This window comes from Polyodon spathula, chromosome 4, assembly GCF_017654505.1.
Source record: "Polyodon spathula isolate WHYD16114869_AA chromosome 4, ASM1765450v1, whole genome shotgun sequence".
NCBI lineage: Eukaryota > Metazoa > Chordata > Actinopteri > Acipenseriformes > Polyodontidae > Polyodon > Polyodon spathula.
Genome location: NC_054537.1, coordinates 76,294,293 through 76,318,636, shown reverse-complemented (window position 1 = coordinate 76,318,636; position 24,344 = coordinate 76,294,293). Strand labels below are relative to the sequence as shown.

General features: G+C 36.2%; 1 protein-coding gene across 2 annotated transcripts; it reads right to left on the bottom strand.

The window, feature by feature from the left end:
* On the bottom strand, positions 1 to 22,535 carry LOC121314870 (sodium/hydrogen exchanger 3-like). 2 transcript variants are annotated; one of them, XM_041248596.1, is made up of 16 exons: positions 22,066 to 22,535; positions 11,999 to 12,301; positions 10,818 to 10,981; positions 7,751 to 7,829; positions 7,367 to 7,544; positions 6,871 to 7,091; positions 5,672 to 5,874; positions 4,947 to 5,036; positions 4,784 to 4,854; positions 4,268 to 4,397; positions 3,514 to 3,629; positions 2,846 to 2,975; positions 2,205 to 2,381; positions 1,837 to 1,882; positions 1,116 to 1,226; positions 1 to 516 (listed from the first exon to the last, which is right to left on the bottom strand). In XM_041248596.1, the coding sequence occupies exons 1-16, from the start codon at positions 22,280 to 22,282 to the stop codon at positions 263 to 265; spliced, it is 2,490 nt and encodes an 829-aa protein (XP_041104530.1). In that variant the 5' UTR covers positions 22,283 to 22,535; the 3' UTR covers positions 1 to 262. The 2 variants fall into 2 exon arrangements, with proteins under 2 accessions (XP_041104530.1, XP_041104531.1); XM_041248597.1 differs by lacking the exon at positions 22,066 to 22,535 and adding an exon at positions 12,620 to 13,012.
* Between the last annotated feature and the right edge of the window lie 1,809 nt (positions 22,536 to 24,344).

Sequence of the window (24,344 nt, the reverse complement as noted above, 5' to 3'; positions counted from 1 at the left end):
CTAGAATATACAAAGTAATTTGAATTTGGAAATATAAATCTTTGAACATAAAATGTAAATTAAATAATGTACAGCATTAATAAAAAAACTAAACAGCAGACCTGCTCCACTGAAGACCCCCTCACTCAAGGATAAAATGGATACAAGGGTTATTACTGAAATTATTTTGGGTAAAAATATAGAAGACTACAACAGATACCAAAGTCATTTGTAGTATATGTAACAGTTCATTAAAAGAAATACAAAGCTACTTGATAATGTATTACAAGGCAGTTCTCTCAGGGAGGAAGGACAGTGGCTTCTCCTCAGGGACAGGAACGTCGGCTAACAGAAAGGAATCTGTTGATCTGCCGCTGAGTCGCAGAGGCATAAGGCGCCGGAAGTTATTTGGGGACCATGGCATCTGAACCCGAGCCCTCTGCGACAGCACAACGGTGTCATTGTTCGTTGCCCACGGTGGAAGAGCCTGGAGAGCAACTGGCTCCTCATTCAGCATAAATGCTGGGTTATCAATTCCTACAAAAAATAAAAAATACAAAAAATAAGGGTATTAAAAACACAACATTGCCTCATATCTGCAGTAGTACTGTAAGGCGTTTAGAAATTTACTGGACATGGCAAAATGGTACATCCCTGTTTATCTACTGTTATACTTACTTTCAAATCAGTGGTTTTCACTGAAATAATTCTGAGTTTATCATTAGGTTAACAAAGTACTAAAAAACATTGACAAACATGATAGTTGATGGGTTTCTGATGGGTTGGCATCGCATTAGATTTGTGAAGTGTGAGAAAGCCTAGTCAAGTCACTGCTTCATAATCCAATCACAAAAGCACCTCCAAGGAAAAGCATTTGCTTCTTACATCTCAAAGCAAGCTCTGAAGGAAATGCATCTTGTGGAGAAAAAAATACTCCTATCACACAAATTACAGAGACAGCCACAAGATTACCAAGATTTTCCTATTTATATGTTTGTACACGATCCGAATAACATCCATACATATGTATGAATGTTTGACAGCAGTCATCTAAACGGTAATTTTAAAAGCAGCCTGTACAGATATTATATTACAGACTGCAGAGCAGGATTACATGAAGATTACACAGTATTTACCATTGTATGTGTCACCTGGTGCCTGTCTGGCGACATTAGAGATGAAATTACTACCACCGTTGCTAATTACATCATATTCATGAGGGTGTTCTGGATCAGAGAACTCGGGATCTAGAAGTAAATAGGTAAAACAAAGAATTAAGAAAATGAACAACTCAAGCACAATTTTCTAGAGGCATTACACACAGGTCCAAATACCACATCTTTAAAAGACAACATTCTAACAGTGTGTGTGGGTCTCTTATGTTTAAAAGTAAGTAAAATGACATGTTTGATTCCAGTTTAATATTTAAAACACTGGCAGTATTCAGAGCCGTCACTGTTTAGATCAATTGAATAGACCCCTACAAGCAATAGACATTCCGTGCAATCAAACCTCCATCAACACCTTATTTTTGCAAAATGACATCCTTTATACATGCTTTTAACAGCCACTGATCAGATTGATTACAAACGGTTGTCATTAGAATTAAATCCCACTTTTCACTGTGTAAGTGGTGACAACATTACGTTAGCTAATAGCAGTTTGGAGCACAACAAACTGTCTGTGCTCAATAGACAGGTAGCATAAGCAAAAACCATGCTGTAAAGCCAACTGGACACATTTCTTCACCTTTGCCCTCATCTTTAAGGACATGCATTTCAGCTGTTGGCACAGGCTCATGCATGGGCCAGTGATTATTAAAAACTATTGCATGAGAATATAGAACAGAGGACTTACTGTGAAAAACAAGCTGACCTCCATTTGACAGCATCTCATCACTTCTCTGAGGAACAAAAACACAGTTCAAATTAATTTAACATGCTCTTAGAAATGCACTGGAACTAAATCGTATGCATTTACAGATATGTAAAGTGAGCTGTCCATGTGCCACAGACTTACAATCTACACATCCAATCCTACTAAAGCAAATCATTTGAAGATCGCAGTTTACCAATTTATATAAAATAAATAAATAAATAAAAGCACACCATATTACTACGTTTAGGCCCCCATGTGTAAGAAATAATTCAAATACAAAACTATAAATTGTAAATGTGTGAAAATCAAAATCAACAAACAAACAAAAAACAAAACAAAACACTTACCTTATTTTGTGAAGGAGCTGCCTTACAATGTTTTGCTACTTTTTTTGATTGGGATACGCCATACTTGGTAGATTTAAAGGATGCCAGTCGTCTTTTCATTGTTTTTTCAAAAATCTCCTTTTCTTGGGTATCATCCTCGTTTGTAGTGATGTCATGTCTGTTGTATTTGTATTTCAGCTGTATTTTAAATAAACAAATAAATAAATAAACAAATAAATAAAAAAATACATGCATAAATGGCAACATTTCAATGTAATATATGTGTAAAATGTGTAAAGTTATTACAATCTTTTAAATTAAATAATTTGTTTATTTTTTAATAATTTAAGAGAGAATAATTTTACTTTCTCTAATTGACAGAAATCTTTGTTCCATTTTCCAATTGTAATTTACATATTTTATGTTAATCCTATAATCTGCATTGCTACCAGATTAATATTTTCAAAACACTTCTCTGTTATGAGATTCAGCTTCTATGTTAAAAAAAAACAAACAAAAAAAAAAAAAAAAAAACACTTTTTTAACTTCCGAGCGTACTGAAAAATGGTTTCAAAGAGTTTTAACATTTGTATTAAACACTTGTATAATTCAATATATTTTAAACAACTTACGTACTTTTTCGACCTTTGCGAGATTCTTACCTGCTTCTTTGGTTTATAGAGATACTGCTGAAGAAGATGATGTGTATAAACATCCTCGCTGTCTCGTAAACTCTTCCGTCTGATCTCCACTGTTTGCATATCGAGACAAATAGCACTAGCACCTTCCTTCCTGTTAAAAAATAAATACAAAAAAGAACATAATTAGGGTTCACCAGTTAGTACCTTAGCATCGATACCATTAATAAAACAAAGTAAAAAGGTATTACAATAAAGCTAGCAGTCATTGTAATAAAAATAACAGTACCTATAGGATAGTCTATACAAATGGAATACGAATCTATCCAATTTGGTTAGCTTTTTAGTTTTAATTTGTCTTCTGCTTTGTCAGGCTTTTTGGAATATTTAGTGACAAACAAAGTTTCATGTGGAAAAGGTCAAATTACTTATGCTGGCAAATGTTCTGAACCAGCAAGTAAAAGGGTACTACAAAAACATTCTAAACGTCCAATAACTAGAGAGTGAATCTTAACCAGCATACAAGATACAATATGATATGTACATCTCCATAGAAAATGGACACGTGATGATGTTCAAGCCTTGGTTATACTCCTTTAAAAAGGAGTAGCAGAAAAAAGCGTGGCATGTTGCAGTTTATTTATAATGCAGAAGGAAGCTATACATGTTGTCCTTCATATTGAAACACTTACTGTACAGAAGACATGGATGCATCAACCTCTGATTGCTTACTGCTGTGGAAGTTCACATTTACCAACTGGTCAGTATTTGGGGTCTTTATAAATGCAAGAGATCCCTTGCGTTCTCCCTTAAAAATAAACAAAGTCACGTCAATGGGAAAGATAGAATACAATTTGGGAAAAGGCCCCCCTTGTAAAAGCATAGCTAAGTGTAATAAAGCATAGTGAAAGCATGGCAAAGCATTTGTAAGCTCTGTGAAGCACAAAGAGGTATGGTAATGCATATTAAATAAACAAACCATGGTAAACCGACCCTTATAAAAGTTTCCCATAGTAAAAGCATAGCCGAACCATGAGAAAAACATGTGGAAAAACTGCAAAATGACTATGCAAATTTCCTGTGGTTAACCTTTACAAGTGCTGATTGTGCAAATAATAAGAATACATTACCGAAATTCTGTCATCAAGAGTCCATACCAAGTTTTCATAATATGATAAGGCCAATGGCGGTGCTCAATATAAACAGTTTCTGTAAATGTTTAAATGTGTTGAGTCACCTTGTATATATCACTCAGCAGGGACATTATTCACAAACTTCTCACACAGGTTTTTGGGGTGGTATGTGTGGTGTTTATTTTATGGTTTTAAACAAGTCTAACTTAAATGTTGTATATTGGTAGCGAAATAAAATGTGGGTTAGAGATCTAAATATAATGAAGTTATGATAATGATGCACGTACATATTTTGCCAGTGATGTGTTTTTACCTCTGCTATATAGGTGATTGCATCCTTAATGTTCAGGTCATGGAAGACATCGAGGATTTTATCGGTGGATTTCAGAGCAGCTTTTCTCATCAGTATCTTACTAAGGTATTTCCTGTCAAAGCTTTCCCACCTGAAATTATAACAATATACTGTAGATTAACAAGACCTATCACTACCACTGTATGTATATAAAATAATAGTTTGACATGCAGACAGCAATAGAGTTACTCCATATACTGTACCACCAAACATACTTTTAATAATTTAGGCTAAAGAATGTCCTTTTCAAGCTTTAAATATACAGACATCCTCTATGTACAGATTTTGATACACCCAGGAACATGTGTTAATGAATGTCCTTAACAAGTGTAATGACAATTGAACAAGCAGTTATACAGCTATAAGCAAACAGTCTTCATATACTAAATCATTTTCCTTTAAAATTGCACAATTCAGCAATTTGAAAGGCAGCAAGGAATACATTCTTTAACCTCAATGTAGCAAGTCTGAACTTACTTGTCCCATATATAGTGGTGTCCAATTTGTCCTGAAATGTCCTCAATAGCAGAAAGAATATGATCAAATGCCTTTGGAAATAAATAGAAACAGGTAAGTTGATACGGACAATTAAAAAGTCATGAAGGACTTCCTTCACAATTATACTTATAGGTAGACTCACCCTTCCGTGAAGTTTTTCGCTAATTAAAGGGTCCCTGTGTTCACTTCGCTTCACCTTCAGCCAGGTCACCAAAGCTTTGGTAGTACAACCCTAGGAAACAGTCCCTTATTTAACCATTTCATTGTTGAAAAATAAACAAATCACTGAATATGCACATATAATCACATTTTACTATGAATGGGATGCTTGTTAAGTACAAAATAAAAGTTATTTATTTTCAACTATATTTACTTTTTTTTTATTATTTATTAAAAAATAAATACATAAATAAATTAGAATGTCCAATTATTTTCACCCTGTTTCTCCCCAGTTTAGAATGTCCAATTATTATTATTTTCCCCTCACCGGAGAAGGTCCCCACACAGCTCAGGGGAACTGAGAGCTTAGTGGGCTTCCTCTTGTACACTTAGGAACTCGAGAGCAGATGTCGGCTAGCTACTGACCTCTGGAGGACAAAAGCCAGCCTTGCAGGTGTCTGCCTGAGCTCACTGGGTGCCTGGTCGGTAGGGTTTACTGTAGCATGATGAGGAGAAACCTTCCCTTCCAGTTTTGCCTCCCTATCCTGTTGGAGCGCCAAGGCCAATGTGACACTCCCAATGGAATCCCCAGCAAACATGCGCCCCCCTGCTGTATGACTTACCCTGCACATCATATGGCCGTGCTTTTACCAGGTGAGCCACTCAGGGACCACTTAACTATATTTACTTTTAAGGCAATATGCTTACCTGTAAAACAACTGTGAAGTATATCACAATAATAGTTGTGGTGAAAAACAGTTTTCTTTCTTGCACTCGAGCTTCATCCAGTGAGGCTACCAAACCATAGGCAACTGCACCCCTCAGTCCACCATAGCTCATAACCACTTGGTCAATAAATCCCAGCGGTACCACTCTGTAGCGGTTTAAAAACCACGTAAGGACTACAACACCTACAAAAACAGAAAAGAATGCATGGATAACATTGCTAATCATAACTTTCTGCTTTTGTTGGAAGCACTGAACTATTAGACAACTGTTTCATACCAATTACCATGACCAAATAAGTTAATTGTAAACTTGTGACAGAGCACAAAAGAAATACAAATTTGACCTTATCTACAGGAGTATTTCGGGTGTGAACTATTGCTAGTTTTTTATTCCCCCTGACCTTTTTTCAGTTAGGTGTTACTGTGCCTTGACATTTATCTGTTCAAGGCCATTACTGACTGTTCACAGTCATATTCAAGCAAGACATCATAAAACAAAGGTGGGGCGAGCACGTTTTGAATACCAGTTCCACACAATGAATAGAATTATAATTTGGCATACACGCAAACCTGGAAAAACTATTAAATGGAAGTAGAAGATCAGAAACCTTGTACATTTGGTGACCGGGTAAGAAATGACTCAAGGTGTCTAAGGCTTGTTCTTGGCTGAATAATATTTTGACACAGCTCAAGAAAAAACAAAAATGCATTACATACCAAGCATCAAAATAAATGTATCATTATTATAACACATTTATTTTTCAAAAACAATAAGGTATATAAATGTTTTTGGTTTCTTTTTAATCACTCGATCATTCATCCTTGACTATGACATGCTTGAGTGACTATGACTGAAGCATATGCACTTTCAAACCTGGTGAGGCGGTATAACCAAACACACTCCATCAATGACAGGCCACGAACTGGGAGTCACGACACCTGCCCAAGATGGACAGATCATTTTGCAGCATCTTCGTGATGTCAGTTGTTAATAAGCCCAATAAAAAGTCACTGCACCTGCTCTAAAACAAAGTTTATAATTTTTCGATCACATCTAGTGAATTTTATCCAAATATAAGTGATACGTTTCTTTTGATGCTCAAATATAAGTGACATGTTTATTTTGATGCTCCGTATATAATATTAAATGATTAATAAAATATCTGTTTACATTCTTACCAATGGCTCTGTAAACTGCTATAAAGAGCAGCGTTAATAGAATAAAGGCTGTATTCCAAACCCAAATGCTTCCGTCCACTGCTGAAATACCCAGCATCATGAATATAATAGTCTCTGATCCATTGGCAAACATTTTCATCATGTATCTAACTGTTGTGGCAGATTCCTTACATAGGTTTGCTTGAACATACTTTTGACAGCAAACACCTGTAAATGTGATCCTGAAGAAAGAGGGTAAACAAAAATGTATGTTATTAACAGCAAATTGTATTGGATATCTTCCCAAGAACATAAAAAAAAACAAAAAAACATTAAAATGGCTTGTAACCTAGGACACCATTTCTACATGTAGAATCACCTACTATACAGTGTGAATTAATGTACAACAGAGAGATAGATAGATAGATAGATAGATAGATAGATAGATAGATAGATAGATAGATAGATAGATAGATAGAGCTGAAAATAAATAAAAACATTTGTGCTTTTAACTTACGCCAAAATGGATGAAAGGGAGAGCATCTCTGCCGTTAGGTAGGACAAATAAGAAATGACGAAGACGAATCCTGGTTCAATGATTTGAACACGTTTGGTGAATCGTGAGATGTATGACAGCAAAAATGCAAATACAATTCCAATTAATGTGCCACCAAGAGCAACAACAAAGAATGACACTGAAACAGCAAAAGAGAAAAGAGAAACGATGTTATAAACCACTTTGTCCTTTCCATGAAGCAAATTGGTCATTATTTATTTCATAGGAATGTATTTTCAGTTGGTTTAACATAATTCATTCAGCTGAGGTTGTTGGAATAGGCCCACCCAAGGGGCCTCACAAAAACAAAAGGCAAGTCTAAAACAGTAATAATTGTATCCATACCTACGCCTTTAACACAGTCCGCTCCTGTTACACTGACACCTCCAATGGCAATAAAAGTGTCAAATACATTGTAAAGGACCTAAAACATAAAAAAAGATCATTTTATTTTAACACACCATTATGCTTGAAATCTGTCACATGTTGCATCTTACTATAATAAAAAATACTGTGTGCACATTTTAAGAGCATTTCTGAATTCTGAAAAGGCTGTGTGCAATATACTCAAGTTACTGTATGTGTTTTTTTTTTTTTTTTTTTGCTACATAAGTGAACAAGAGGTTGAGGCAAAACATGAGCTGTAACCCTGTAACGCTCAGTTATGCACATGACATACAAGGTGATATTTTTATTTTGGAAATTATGACATGTAAGGTCAAGTGTTTTTCTGGGGGGAATAGAAGCACTACAATCATAGCTTGATAACTCTACTTTTGTTTAAACACAAAAATAAAAGAACAGCTATTTCTTTCAAGATGCTCTGTGCCATATTCTGTCATACAGAAACAAGACAGTAGAAGCCTTGTGACCATACATATTCATGGCATACCTCTAGAACCTACATCCTTAATCATAGCTTGATTAATACAATTGACAATCATGCTGTCAACTTGCAAAGTAACTTGAAATAAAAAAAAAAATACACAACATACTGAATTTTCAAAGCTGTATACTCCAAATCGTCATTGCCACATCTTTGTCAGACAGTAAAAAAGCGCCCAATAAAATTACCAAGCCATTTAATTCAGGGGCTCACGAGTCGTCTGAAGTGGTTTCTTAGTTGTTTTAGAATTGTAAAAGGTGTTTGTTTCCTTCAAGACAAAAATTGACCTAACAACGATTTAGTGGAAGCTTTTTTAGCTTTGAGAACCCAGCCCAGTCTGTTAATTTCCAATCATGTTAATTGCGTCTGTGATGCACCACCATTTAAGGATGCTTACGAATTAGTGTATCCAATACTTTAAAGAACTAAAGGAGAACATATCCATATATATATATATATATATATATAATATATATATATATATATATATATATATATATATATATATATATATATATATATATATATTTATATTTTTCTCAAGGGAGCCTGTGTTCGAATCAAAACATTGGAGGTATTTATAGGTGTTTGACGGCATGACAACTACTTGTTATTGTTTATATTCAAATCCATGATTTATTCTTACATGATGTAATGGTGTTCTATATGTGACATCACTTTTACTTATATCTTTAAATCTATATTAATTCTAATTAACATTATTTTATATAAACTTATATTTATATTATCATGCAATGCTGGCTCTGAGGATCAGCCTTGATATGGTCTCCCCAGTGCATCAGCATGCACAACTTTTGAATTAAATTTTGTCTATTTAATTATTTTTAACTTTTATATATTTATAGGAATTAATTAGTTCATTCTTTTCTGTTGAGTCCCGCTGGCATAATTGTGTTCAGTCTATTTATCCATTTACTTTCTTTTATTCTTCTATATGTCACATTGTCTAATTTTAGCTGTTCTAATACTACAAACTTTACATCATTTATGTCATGTCCTTGACTGGTGAAGTGCTGTACTACTGGTTCATTCATTTTTTTATTTCTAATTAATGAAAGGTGGTTCTGAATTCTTTTATATAAAGTTGTTCCAGTCTTTCCAACATATTTAATTTCATCACATTTTTCACAGGCTATTCCAGAAACAACATTGCTATTTTTACAGTAGATATTAGTTTTTGTCATTACTAATGGGACTCTCTTGACCTTTTTATCTCTATTTTTATAATCTAGTAGATCATCTCTTTTTAGTTTATCCACTTTTCTTAACTCTGTCTCTATTCTAATCTAGGATATATATATATATATATATATATATATATATATATATATATATATATATATATATATATATATAGCGGGGGGGGGATCTGTGCTGACTCTGCTGGCGTGTTCACAGTGCTGCAGGAAGAGGGCAGCAGTCGTCCACCAACCGTCGGCAGTGACACGGGGAGGTGGGAAAGTGGGTGTGTGGACTTTCCCTCTCTCTGAATGGCTGGGAGGCATGTCTTGGGGAGATTGTTAGCCCTATAAGATAATGCTCTACTGTTTCCTCAGGTCTGCCCTTTTAGACGCGCTGAACGTGCGGAAGCACTGGTCGGGATCAAGAACCAGCGGGGAGGAAGATGCCTCTTAAACAGCAAGTATGTGATAGCGGGGAACCCGTGGGCAGACCCCGGAATATTGTATAGAGCAGGCTAGTGAGCCGGTAGCGTAGGTCCGTGATCCGGGTCCTACAGGTAGCGGCGACCGGGATATCGCTGCCGAGTGCAGCACCTTTTATTTATAGTTTTGATTACTGTGTTTTCTTTTCCTTTTTCCTTTCACCTTTGTTTTTTTAATTATTGTTTGCAGCACCTGCGAGTGCGCCTGCACCCTGAACTGTTTACCATCGCTTGGAATACCTGTGGTTCTGTTTACCATAGTTGGTAAGCAGACCACGGACCAACAGCACCCTCTGTGGGCTAAAGAAACAAAAGACACCCCTGCCAATAAAACTGGGCACCTGTGTGGTGTTGTCATATATATAATATATATATATATATATATATATATATATATATATATATATATAAAAGATAATATATATTGTATAATATATATTATACATATTGTATGCAACATATATAATATATACGTTTTCAAATGCAACCAATAGCGTTGTATTGCCATAGTTAATATACAGTAGATGCTGCATTATATTACATTTAAAAATAATATTTGTGATTCTGCTGGTGCCAAAAAGGTTGGGGACCTCTGGTCAAGTAGTGCGAGAAGAAAACATTGATAAAAACATGTCTAGTCCAACATTTATCAGGAAATTGGGCTGTTTTAGTACTTCATACATACAATTACAATGTAGTGTTATATAGACTGTAGTGTCATGAATAGCACCCTAAGACATTAAATATTGACCCAACCATTCAACTTTGTTTAATCTTGCTTTACAATATTTACTACATGTCCCTTCTAGTACTGAACATCCTTTATGTAAACAGATACTTACCACTGTAACCCCGTCATTAAGTAGAGACTCTCCAAAGACAATGATATAAAGCACCTCATCAACATGGACCTCTTCAAACACAGCTATGACAGCCACAGGGTCCACTGCACTGAGCAGACTGCCAAACAGAAGAAAGTCAAGCATTCCGTCGACCTTGAGTTCCCCTGAGGGTAAAGGATAAATAATTCAGAACTCTCTATCTGCCAAATTAATATAAGTGCTGTAGGAATGAATAAAGGAACAACATTAAATATTTGCAAAACAAATATAATAAAATGGACCAAGTTACTATAAATCTATATTAATTACAATGAAAACATGACTACAAATGATGTTTGAACCTTCAACCTGAATACAGACATGTTACTCACCAGTGATGGAAAGCAATTAAATCAATATATTATCATTTTAATTACCATTTAACATTAACATATATAGTATTCCCTAGTTCAAACCTTTCCCCATGAAAATTCCCTGAAGAATAAAACTATTTGAAATCCTAGCAACTAATTCTATATAATTACTTTAGTTCTCAAGAAGGCCTAAGCAACTCCGAGCTTAGAGAATCATTCACTGTGGGTTTCATTTAATTATTAGGAACCTGGTAATAGGTAGGGTTCTATTTAAAAAGAGCACGGAAATGAATAATGCAGTTTAGCTAAAACGAATGACATCTTTTGTACAGTTAACTCACAATCCATTTAAAATGGAAAGCTCATAAATAAAAGCAATGGAGGAACAGTTTTATATGGGTCATAACTGTCTTTCCACAAACACTGAATAACTAAACAGTAGCTTGGACACTGCTGTGATGACCAGGGAGCAGGAGAGTTTTGCAGTAATGTACTTTTTATTGCTCTGCCAACATAATCATATATAAGTCATCCATAGACCTCAGTAGTAACTCGAAAAGCCCCTTGATGTAGAAATATATAAGTTGGTTGGCTACAACACCATTTTGGAAACTAAACCATTTTCCTCCATGGGCAAATCACAGGCCAGTGCCCGCAGTAAATGTATTACATGGGAAATTTGTGTAAAATCAGGACCATAGGGTATTATTTACTGGGAGACGGAACGGAGGCCGCAGCTTGACAGCTTGTATTTTGAGGATAATTACTAATACATTGTTTGAGGTAAACAACAGCCATCATGCAGCCAAAATATGGTTCCATACTCACCCATTACTCCAGTCAAGTAAACCCCATATAGTGATAAACCAACTGAGGCAGCATTCCAGACCGTGGCAATCACTGCATACACTAGTATAGCTCCAAAGTTCCCAAAAAATTGTCTATTTGGCATAAAGTACCCTGCGTCAAGTACAATCAGCGGCAAGAGGTAGAAGAAAAAAAGCCTTGGTGTCATGCTGTAGGAGGCGCTGTGGTCTGCTCCCCATACTATACCACCCAGTAGAAGACCAATAAAAATCAGCAAGGCACTTTCTGGAATTACAGTTGTTAATTTGCTGGACATGTGAAACACTGCAAGAAAAGCAAACAAAAAAAGACATTAATAATAATAATAATAATAATAATAATAATAATAATAATAATAATAATAATGATGCTGTAATTCTATGGAAGGTTTCTGGTGACATATAAATTATGAAAGCGCCAGTTTATCAACGTCACCACAAACCCAAATTACAATTGTTGCTGTTTATTATTTGTTATACTACATAGTGACATAACAGAAATACATTTTAGAACTAGGAGAAAGTAACAACATTGTAAAAAAAAGTTTGTTTTTTTTAACAGTAAATGTTAAGCCAGTATTTTTTTATTTTTTTATTTTTTAACCTTTTTTTTTTGTAGAAAATTCACGGCTTTTTTAGAGGGTGGAGTTGGAAGCTTTCCTCATCACTCAAGATCCTCTGGTTTCTGAGGGCCATCAGTCTACACTGGTTAACATCCCATGGATGTTGTTTTTCTAAGAGTACTTCCGCTATTCTGCTCTTCCACAAATGTCTCCCTCTCTCCTGTGGATAAAACTTTACAACTGCAGACCATTGTTGTTTGTTTTGGTATTGACGGTGTTTTGTGGTATTTATACAGCACAGTGTATAATAAGAGTGTAAAACACTGAAGTTTAAAGGAATATCGATCACCATGTATTATAGCAACAACAACAAAAAAAAACAGCAACAACAACAACAACAACATCATCTTTAATGAAGTTGTGGATTTTTCTGAGAAAAAATTGACAAATGCAATTCAGGGCCTCTTATATTTACATAATGAGAAAACACTTTATGGTGCTTATTTGAAAACAGAATAAGAAGGTATAATTGAGGCAGAGGAAGCTGTTTCCAGTGATAAATGAACAAAAGAAAATGTCAATCAATTTTCTATACCTTAGTAACATTATAAGGGTAGCGCCTTTTTTATTTATTTTTTTTTCATGTGCTGGCGGCATGTCAATCCGTTTGCAACCAATTAGCCAGAGGAATGTTGGTGTGACGTAGGTTGTGGTTTTTCCTACCAAGGGTCATGTAGGATTGTAGTGATTTTGTTCTTACTAGCAGAATAATTAAATGTTTTCATGATGCACTGCAAATGATTATATATTGACATGAAGCTAAAGCATGGCTTTTGTTTTTCCCAAGCTTTAAAAGTAAAATGATTTTGCTGGTCTTAACCTAGGGGATTGTAAAATGTGGTCAATGATTAAAATCAATTATCGTTTAGTCAATTATCCGTTTTGAAATGCAATTCCAATATAAATGATTAGCCCTTTATATTTGGTGTTGCTCACAGTCATTGTTCCATGTGTTTGTGAAGTAGTCAGTGTGACTGCAACCACTTCACTCTGTGACCAACTTCCTTATCAGAAGGAGATAAGTTTACTTCATGACCTATTCATGCCATCACATTCACTATGACCACGTGTGGCAAAGTGGTTGTTAGTGGAGCAGGTGTGTAGCAGGTACAGTGCTGGTGCAGTAATCCAAAGACAAACAGACAACAAAGTCTGGGTGAAATGGGTTGTTTTATTATTATAATCCAGTGGTCTGATGACCAGGCAGTAAACAATAAGGAGTTTGCAATACACAACCATGTGTATTGCACCATAATGAAAAAGGGTTGCAGTCCAGAAAATAATAAGCACAGTACTAAACACACAATTATACACACACATGATCACAAGTCCAAAGTGAGTGCTCTTAGTGCTTGTGGTGAAGTACAATATAATACGTGCTACAAATGGTAAACAAGTCGTGAAATGCTGTCCGGCTTTAGTGCTGGCCGTGGATGACCGCTCCGGATCCTGTTAGCTGTCTAGTCTATGTGACCAAATAACTTTCGGTTATAGCGTAACCATTATAAGGAACAGATTACATTATTACATCACCATTATATACCGTCAACCATGACCCCTTGGTCAAAGAGTGCACCTCCAATCCGCGGATGCCACGCTGCTTCCCGTCTGGGTCAATGGTTTAGCGTACAGTAGTGCCGCCCCCTTTCTAGCTGGCCGACTTGGGAATGAACTGTCGGGCCAACCGGTACAGGGTACTCTGTTCCTTTTACACAGCACCCTCACAGGTCGGCCAGGGAGATATAACACCAAGAATCATTCGATCTCTGTCACACCATGACACTGTACAATTTATTCTGGTAGCTACACAATGTATTTTTTTCCTGGTTACATTCTCAAAATGTTTTTTTTTTTTTTGTATTGATGTAGAAAGCATTCTGTGACTGGCTTCGGGCCACTTGTTGAAGTAATCAATGGCCACCAACACAAACTTGTTTCCAGACACGGTGAAGAGAAGGGGGCCCAGCAGGTCGATGGCAACCCGCTCCAAGGGTGCCCTAGCTTGGCGCTATTGTAGGGAAGCATGGGACAGCCTGAGGGGGCCTTTCCGGGCTGCACACAGGTCGCAGCGGCAACAGGTCCTCAACGTTAGGGCAGCTCGGCTCCAGTAATAACTTTATTGGAGCTGCCACAGTGTCTTGAGCACCCCGAAGTGACCCATCCCGGGGGTCTCATGCACAGCGGCCAAAACTGTGGTTTGGAGGAGTTGGAGAACCATCAGCTGCCATAGTTCCTCTCGGGTGACAGACTCCAGCCAGCTACACTGCAGCTCCCCGTCTTTTACAGTCAGTCACTGAGGAGCAGCTGGAGATGTCTTCCTAGCTGGCTCGAGTGCCTTGCGTCAGCAATGGAAAAAGGGGTTGCAGGTCAGGGTCTTGCTCCTGTGTGCGCCAGTCAGAAGAGGGGACAGTGGAGAGCTCTTTGCAGACGGGCAGGGGAATGAGGCACTCTTCTCGGGCAGTAGTGATAATCTTGGTGTGCTGTTTCCCCGCTGTGTGCTGGATCGTGAAGTCATATTCTTCCAGCTGTTCCAGCCAACGTGCCAGTTGTCCCTCGGGCTCCTTAAAGATGACAAGCCACTGGAGAGAAGCGTGGTCTATGCATAAGCTGACGTGCCGGCCGATGAGGTACGCATGGAACTGTCTCAGAGTGGCGACGCAGTACTGGCACTCTGGTTTGCTGAAGGCACAGCTGTAATATGCGATGACTCGATTGGTAAAAACGTTATTAATGCACAGCCACTGCAGTTTCTATAAGAAATAATGCAGTACATTGCAATATAATTTAATACAGCGTCACCTTCTTCTGCCATTCAAAACAGCAAAGTCAGCACACATACCAATAATTTAATTTCTTAGAAATACAAGTCTATGAAAGTTATCCTGATGTAAATCACTCCCAAAGTTAATTGGTTCTTACAATAAGGGCCCTTAGGCTATCCAGTCCAGTGAAACAAGCAAATAATAAACTAGTCCGGAATATTTGGTGGAAATTATGGGTGACTATTTGCTGCATGTATAAATGGACAAATTGAATGAGGGACAACTGATGTAAGGACAATTATTTTAAAGCCTTGGTTACTTTTTCATTCTTCGCTTACTTTTTCCAGGATATGGAAGCTGGAATTACGGAGCAGTAAAGTAAAAATAAACGAGCAGCATCCTTACATCATCACTGTTATTCTAGAGGTGTGTGCTACAGTAACCTTCAGCAAATTCCTATTACCCCTGCTCACTCACATGCAACTAAGTAATTAGTGATTTTATACAGGATTACAACATTGATATTCTCTCTTTAACTTAAACATGGCTTGGACTGAATGACAATGTTTCCCTGATTGAGTCTTCTCCAGGATTCTTTTTTTCCAGAAAGCTCGCTCTACTGGGCGGGGAGGTGGACTTGCTACTGTTTTTCACAGTGAAATTGTTAACAGCCCATTTCATATTGTAATTATTTATTGACCACCTAAGTCAAACCCACTATTTCTGTCTGAATTTGGGGATCTCTATCTATACTGACAGTCAAATATGACAGGATTCTTATATTGGGTGATTTTAACCTTCATGTTGGCATTGATTCTAATTATAACACCTTGGAATTTTTTGAGGCTACTGGATTCCTTCAATTATATCCTGCATGTCAAAGGTCCTACACATAATCGTGGCCATACTTTAGATCTGGTAATTTCTTGTGGTTTAGCTGTTAAGAATAAATTATTTTTGAAGTAAATTCTTTTTTAAGTGAATCTGCCAGTATCTACAAAGACAGTGGACCGCACATTTAAATCCTGGGTAATTATTTCATCAACTGCTGTTAAGCTTTCTGATGCATTGAGCTCATTACCACTTTCTGAGTCTGCATCATTATATGAGCTGGTTAATACTTACAACACCACCTTGACTGGTATCCTAGATACTGTAGCGCTAATCAAAACTAACCATGGATACAACTCTTAAGATGAAATATGAGGGTTATAAGCTAGAACGAAGATGGCGGGAATCTAAACTACACGTTCATTACATCGCATGGAAGGGCCATCTGGTTAAATACAAGAAGGCTCTGGCATTGGCTAGATCATCATATTATTCTAATTTAATTGAAACAAATAAAAATAATTCTAGATTTATTTTTATCTATCCTAGATAGATTAATTAATCCTTCCCCTAGTCCTATCATTGACGTTGGCTCCTCTCACAGCTGCAATGACTTCTTACATTTCTTTAAAAATAAAATACTAGACATCAGAAATGAGATTCAACAGACAAATTCTATTAAGAAGAACTCCAGCACAATTTTACCAACTACACCTATTAAGGCTACTATGGGTTTTTTTTCTCTGATTACCTTGCAAGAACTGATAGTGCTAATTCAACATATGAGCTACTATATTCTCTATTGATCCTATTCCTACAAATCTATTAAAATATGTTCTTGATTTTATTAATATCCACATGTAAAAAATTATAAATGATTATTTTTCCTCCAGTATAGTTCCCTCAGCACTTAAGGTATCTGTAGTAAAGCCTATGCTTAAGAAACACAATTTGGACCCTAAAGTCCTCAATAACTATAGGCCAATCTTATGGTATATTCCAGAAGTTGCAGTCTGGTTTTTGTGCTGCACATAGCACCGAGATGGCCTTTGTCAGAGTTGTGAATGATCTGCTGATAAGCTCTGACTCAGGTTTTCCATCAGTTTTAATTCTTCTAGATTCAAGTGCTGCCTTTGATAGTGTAGACCATTCCATCCTACTGAATCATCTTGAAAGCACAGTAGGACTGTCTGGCCTTGTCCTATCCTGGTTCAAATCTTATTTTTACGAGAGGTTTCAGTTCGTCTCTATTGGGGAGGTAGAATCGGCATTATCGGAAGTTGGCTGTGGTGTTCCACAGGGCTCCATTCTAGGTCCCTTGCTATTTTCATTATATAGTCTACTATTAGGGGACATTATCTGAAAACACAGAGTGAACTTCCATTGCTATGCTGATGATACCCAACTATATTTGTCCCTAAAGCCAAGAATTTCTTCTGCTTGGGTGTTATTAGCTACTTGCCTTACATACATCAAGCATTGGATGTCACAGAATTTTCTAATGTTGAATTTAGATAAAACAGGGGTTATGCTAGTGGGCTCACAGAATCAACTAAAAGGAGACGTGGGATTACATGAGCTCGCCCTTGCAGTCTCTCATCAAAACATGACACCTGGACACCTCTGAAGTTATGAGAAGCCAAGCATATGATGGTCATGGAGGCAAAGCTACTCTCTCACTATCTACCCTTGGTCATTTCAGTCCAGATATGTTGAGGGGACACCCCCAGTTTGTTTTCTTGGTAGAGAAAAGAGATATGGTCACACCTCAGTCTGTCATTTGCACCAAAACTCCAGAGCAGTGTTTTACTGCATCACACAAAGTATTCTAATTCCACCTCTGCACCTCATTAACACAGTGTGACAAAGTGCCTGCCCCTGTGTATATTATCTGTTATATGTTGCGTGTGGTGTGTTAAATGTTGGTGTATAGTCATTGGTACATGGGATTTAAACGGGTCTGTGTAACACGAATGTTTAAAATGTATACTTGTATTTAGGCACGAGGATTGCACAGCACTTCATGTGCAAGTAAAAAGTAATAATATGTGAGCACGGGGAATTGCACTTTATTAATTCACGTGTAGTTGTACCGAGACTCCAATTGAATGATTGATTAGCAATCGAGTCTTGGTACAGCTGCATAAAAGCAACATGTTTTCACCCACTCGTGGTTGGGTGTTCGGTGAGTGGAGAATGGGAGAGGGGAGGAGAAATCGTTTACAACAATTGCTATTGTGTGCTGGTGGAACCAGCACGATACTTGTTTATTTAACTCACAGTGTTTGTTTGTCGATCTGCTCACCGTTTATAAAGTGTTAGTCTGTTTTTGTTTGTCTTTTTATTTTGGCATAGAGTGCCGTGTCCTGTTGTTTCTGTTTGTTCAATTGTTTTATTTACAATAAACCTGCGCAAGCAAGCGCCATCATCATTTCACATCATCTGTCTTTGTGTTCATTCCTTTTCCTGATTCTGACGCCGCCCACTTCGGCCGTCTTTGTGACACACAGTTATACCGAACTCAAGGTATTGCATAACTTTATTTACCAGAATACTCCCACATTTTGTTTTAATAATTAACCTTTTAAAATACCAGATTTGTGAGTAAATGCAATATGCATTGCCCAACAGGGCAATCTTAAAATAAAACAAATGTGACTCTGAACGACTATTCCTTTTCCGTATTCATGTAAAGTTTACCAGTGTCAAATTGATTTGGCAGGAAGCTAATACTACTGATTTAGAAACACTGCTGAGTAACTCGCTATCAAGTCCACAAACAAAGACCATTCAGTTATAAAGCTGCAGTATCTACAATCATTTTTCCCAGGTTCTTTTAGCTGTAGGTGCTTATAATTGTCAGCTTCAAACTCTGCAATAGCTCCCCTCACAGCTATAAAGTTTTTTTTTTTTTTTTTTTTTAATGGCCATATAAAGTAACCACTTTATAAATATATATTTTTTAACCATTTGAGTATTACCAACTTTTAATAATGTCAATGACATCTAACAATGTATCTACAGTTAATAAATAATTAACTGAAATGATCTGGTTGGAGGCAAGTTCCCACTTCTGTGTACCATTTCTCTTCATCTCTGGTATCCTAGTACATTTTAAATTAAACAATTAACTGTATAGTGACTACCTTTTGATCGCTGACCCCTGTTCAAAATGAAACCGCTTAAAAAAGGAAAATGCCAAGCAAATTAAAAGTAGTTTATCAGTTGAATACCCAAATATCGGCACTTGCACTTGTGTGCAGGAGAGCTGAAGCAGCACACAGATCAGATTAGATTATAAACTAACCTGAAAAGTTAACACTTTTTTACACTGTAGTAACATATATTGGTCTATTCAATCAAGGCGTGGGGGGGGGGGGGGGGGGTAAAAATGTTAATTAGCTCTCCACATTATGCTGCTGCATTAAGTCTGAGCAGGGGCGCCGGAGCCGGGAGGGGGGGGGGGGGCACACACACACACTTTTGAAAGTGGAGGGATCATGCCCCCTCACTTTTGACAAAAGGGCCCCCCCATATTGCCTCCCTTGGTCTTGAATTTGGATGCTTGCTCACACCGCACCTCTGTCAAAGTATATGTACATAAGGCTACTGTCGCTTTAAGGAATTATCCCTCTGGCCCCCTCCCCCACACAAATGTATTAACGTAGGTAAACATTTCTTATTCGGCATCAGTTGTTGTGTGGTTCACTAACAGAGCAGAGAGACTGTTAATAAACAACCCGGACTACCCACTACTGAAATATACTTGTGTGTGTGTTATAATTAGGGCTGTGTTTTGGCAGTCTAAAAATAGGTATTTCAGGATATTTTACTTTTATTAAACCAGAAAAAAAAAAAAAAAACAACAGATGGTCCTAAATATTTAAATGCGTATCTGAAAAACTTGTAGAATATTTTATTTTTTATGTCCCCCTTGTAAATAAAGAATAAAAACAAATGCTGTTTATGGTTGTAAAGTTCTTATTTAAATCAGGTCTAGAAAAACAGTTTCCATTTCAATGTGTGTTGCCCAAGCAGTAATTACAGTTGATGTTATCTTCGATTTGTAAATGTTAGAACATCTACATTATTTCTTTATTGATATTTAAGGTTCGGTCTAGTTTTCTTGATTATTTGAGCTGGCGTGGCGAAGTTGTTCAGAGTCCTGAACAGCAATTTAACAGCAACTGTGATCAGCACTATTTCATTATTGGGAGAGGGATACATCACCCAGTTTAGAGGCAGACGAGACAGCCTCTGTGTGCAGAGCCTTTACTTTTGCTGCGAGAAATAGATTACTTTTAAAACGGGAAATATATGCGATAATATTGTGGCAGCGAAAACCACCAAAAAAATGCCCTGGTCATGACCTCATAATTGAAACGAATAGAAAAACAATATGCATGATACAAATAGCCAAACAAATAAGGAAACCACCAAAGACAACATTTACACACTTTAGTTGCTTTAAAAACAAAGCCAAATTTGGCTGGGAAAACGCCAATCTGGCAGCACCGAACAAGGGGGAGTAGCCTAAAAGTTGCATGCGAGACTCATGCAATACCTATTAAATGTTACCTCAAGTTCAATGTACAAATAACATGTGAATCTGTATAATTTGTTTGAGAAAAATCAATACTTTCAGATTACACCACCGCCAGTAGACTATAAATATATACCCTGTTCAATATTTGACCTAGTTTGTTATTTTGCATTGATTTATCAGAAGAAATACTGCATTCTGTTTTTAAATGAAAGTAGTAGTTTTGTCTATGATAGTAATGTTATCTATTGTATTATAGGGAAAAAAAAAAGGTTTGCCAACAAAACAATGGCTATTTTTTTCTGTTGAAAAAGCAAGCATTAACTGAATTCATGCATGTACAAGCTTGGTGTCTTGCATCAAGTAGCCTATTACATTTTATGTTTATATATAATATTTGCTAAATCCTGAAAAACCCAATTGCAACATTTAATCGTAATTAAAAATGTGAACGGATTACCAAAACGAAATCCGGATCAGAGTAAACCCAATTGCATTTCGAAGTTTTGAAAAACCCAATTGTATAATATAATCCAGATCAAACAAGACAATCCGATTACCAAAGTTTTGAAAAACTGGCCACTGGTTACTGCATAAGGCTGAGACAAAAATATATACTAAACAAACATGAGATTAAAAACTGCAAAGTTCCTATTGCTTTAAAGTAGTTTTTTATGTATTTGTTTTTGTCAAGGTATCAAAGGCAGAAACTCTTTCTGTTGACCTAAAAATTATATATATATATATATATATATATATATATATATATATATATATATATATATATATATATATATTATATACATATCTCTATCTATCTATCTTCTCACTATAGATAGAGTCATAATGATTTATAAGTATTACGTTTTATTCTTAATTTAAACATTTGGAGTAAAAAAATCAAATTTATATCCAGGGATACTCCTATATAGGGATAAATAGGATATATATATTATATAATATATAATATATATATATTATATATATATATATATACGAGATATGAATAAAGCAATTTATATGTAATGTGACTGAAATTCAATTACATAAACTAACAACTAATATACACAAGTTTTCCAACCTTGTTTACATTGATCTAAGATTAAGTAAACTTTATATTAAACCCTATGATTAATTCATAATAAAATACATATTTATTTAAAAATGTGACTGGTTAACTAATTATGACAAATACATAAACATAAACGTGTTATAGTGATACTGAGAAAGGATACGATTCACCAAGCTTATTAACTACCACAAGATGAATATACAATAAGACATTACATACGCATTTTGGCGATACTAGCCACCAATATCCAGAGGGTGATGATATAAGGGTCCATGACATGATGCCATTTGAAGGTGACAATCTGGAAGCCAGACGGATGAGCACCATGTTCAGTGCTTGCTGTTTCGTTTGTGCTCGCTTCAGCTTTGGTCGAGGAACATATTAATAAAACTACAACTAACAAGGAGGAACACTCTTTAAACTTGTTGCATTGCATTTCTATGCAACTTCAGTTCTCCGACCTAGAACTACTTCTGCTATGGGAAATTGTCTTTCTTGATGTGTAATCTGTATTGCTTGCTCTTTCACTGCAGTTCTACACCAATCTGCCTGACCCCTCTCTCAAGATGACACCTATGTTAAGCTGCAACCAATGAATGCAATGCCCTCTTCTGTTTTGTCCTGTCTTTCTCCCACTGGCCAAAGTGTCTTAGTGAAAGGATGCTGCTACCGACCAACCTCGCACTGCAAGGCTGGTATTTATACTACATTTAAAAAGTAGGTGGGGCTTTCTTCAGTGACTTGCTACAGTGACAGGACAGTCCTTTATCAAAGAGGTACTTGTATTACAGACGCCAATAAAAAAAAGTTTTTCAAATGCTTTGTTTCTGTAGGTTCTTATTGTGTCTGCCAAATTAAAATTGCCACAACTTTAAACATTAAAGTCTTCAGGTAAAACTATAATTATACACTGGAGATGATTTTTAAACAAATGAATATTTAAGCATTAAGACACCAGATTTTCATTAAACCCCTGCTGTGCCATTAATTCTCCACTACCAATCAAGTTCATACAATGTAAGTTAATCAAATTAATAATAATAATAACATTCTGGATAACATAAAACAAAAAAATGGCTAACAAATATTAACTTAAAAGTAGCCTACACTGCTATGAAACATTCATTTTCTTTTTACTAAATAAATAAAATCATTGGTTCTTGATTAAAAAAATCATTTTGGGGCATACATTTGTAAAATCCTTTAATTTGGAAAGAGCTTCTGTCTTGTTAACTGAAATCCTTGGCTGATACCCCAGAATTCAAGTAACAAGGCAGGAGGTCAAACTAATCCATCATTGAAACAAGGGTTTTACCTAATTGAAACTCAAGTTAGATACCAGATAAGCCTTGACCAGAGTAATGAATGGGTTATTGAAACAAAGCATTATGGACAAGCTTTTAATCCAATGCATAGTTTGCACCACTTCTTTCTTGAAGGAGAAACTGCTTATATAATCTACCCATATTTACTAGTACCGATAACTTATTGGCACTAGTAAATATGGGTATATATAACATCTTTTTGAAGAAAGGGGTGCGTAGGGTAAGGCCTTAATTAGCTTTATATCTAATATGGTTCCAAATGTCAATTGAATTTGAATCCTATCATCCATCATCATTAATCGCTTAATCATTTACAGGGTTGCGGTGACCCGGAGCCTAACCTGGCAGACACAGGGCACAAGGCAGGACTACACCCTGGACGGGACACCAGTCCATTGCCGGGCACCACACACACACACACCACACACACACAAACACTGACGCAGAGGGCAATTTAGAATGACCAATCAACCTGAACAACATGTGGGAGGAAACCAGAGTACCTGAAGAAAACCCACACAGACATGGGGAGAACCTACAAACTCCACACAGACAGACCCCTAGGCTGGAATCAAACCCAGGACCCTGGCGCTGTGAGGCAGCAGCACTAGCCACCACGCTACCATGCCACCCTGAATCCTGTCAGAAAACATAAAATTGTTTAAAAAACGATTTCAAATCTATTTACCGGTATATATAAAATTCCAAGCAATCAGATATATTTAATATCTTACTGTTCATCTCAGTTACTGTTTACTGTATTGCATGTTTGTTTTTTTTTGCTACTGACCAATGGGAGAACGTGTTTTACAGTAAATAATAAAAAAAAAGCAAGAAAAAAGTCACACATACAGAAAGAACTTATATTTCACATATATAAAAAGCAATATATGTTACACTTATATGCTGTTATTTCTCTTCATTTGGTTGTTATGTGTACACTTATATGTTCATATATAAATTATATACGGATTGCTTATGAAATTGGCCCAATCTTATAGTATTTTCAATATAAGGATTTTATGCGTTAGTATATGTGACATATATTGCTCTCCATATATGTTTTTATACACCAAATATGTGTCTTTATACCGTAAATATGTTTTTTATACTTTATATATATTTTGTATAATCTAATGTGTGTTTTTTATACTTTAAATATATGGTTATTTT

Coding starts and splice junctions, on each gene's coding strand:
- LOC121314870 (XM_041248596.1), bottom strand. CDS start 22,282: ATGCAATGCAACAAGTTTAAAGAGTGTTCCTCCTTGTTAGTTGTAGTT. Junction 7,545..7,750: donor GGACTGTGTTAAAGGCGTAG/GTATGGATACAA, acceptor TTGCTGTTTCAG/TGTCATTCTTTGTTGTTGCT. Junction 5,875..6,870: donor AGCAGTTTACAGAGCCATTG/GTAAGAATGTAA, acceptor CTGTTTTTGTAG/GTGTTGTAGTCCTTACGTGG.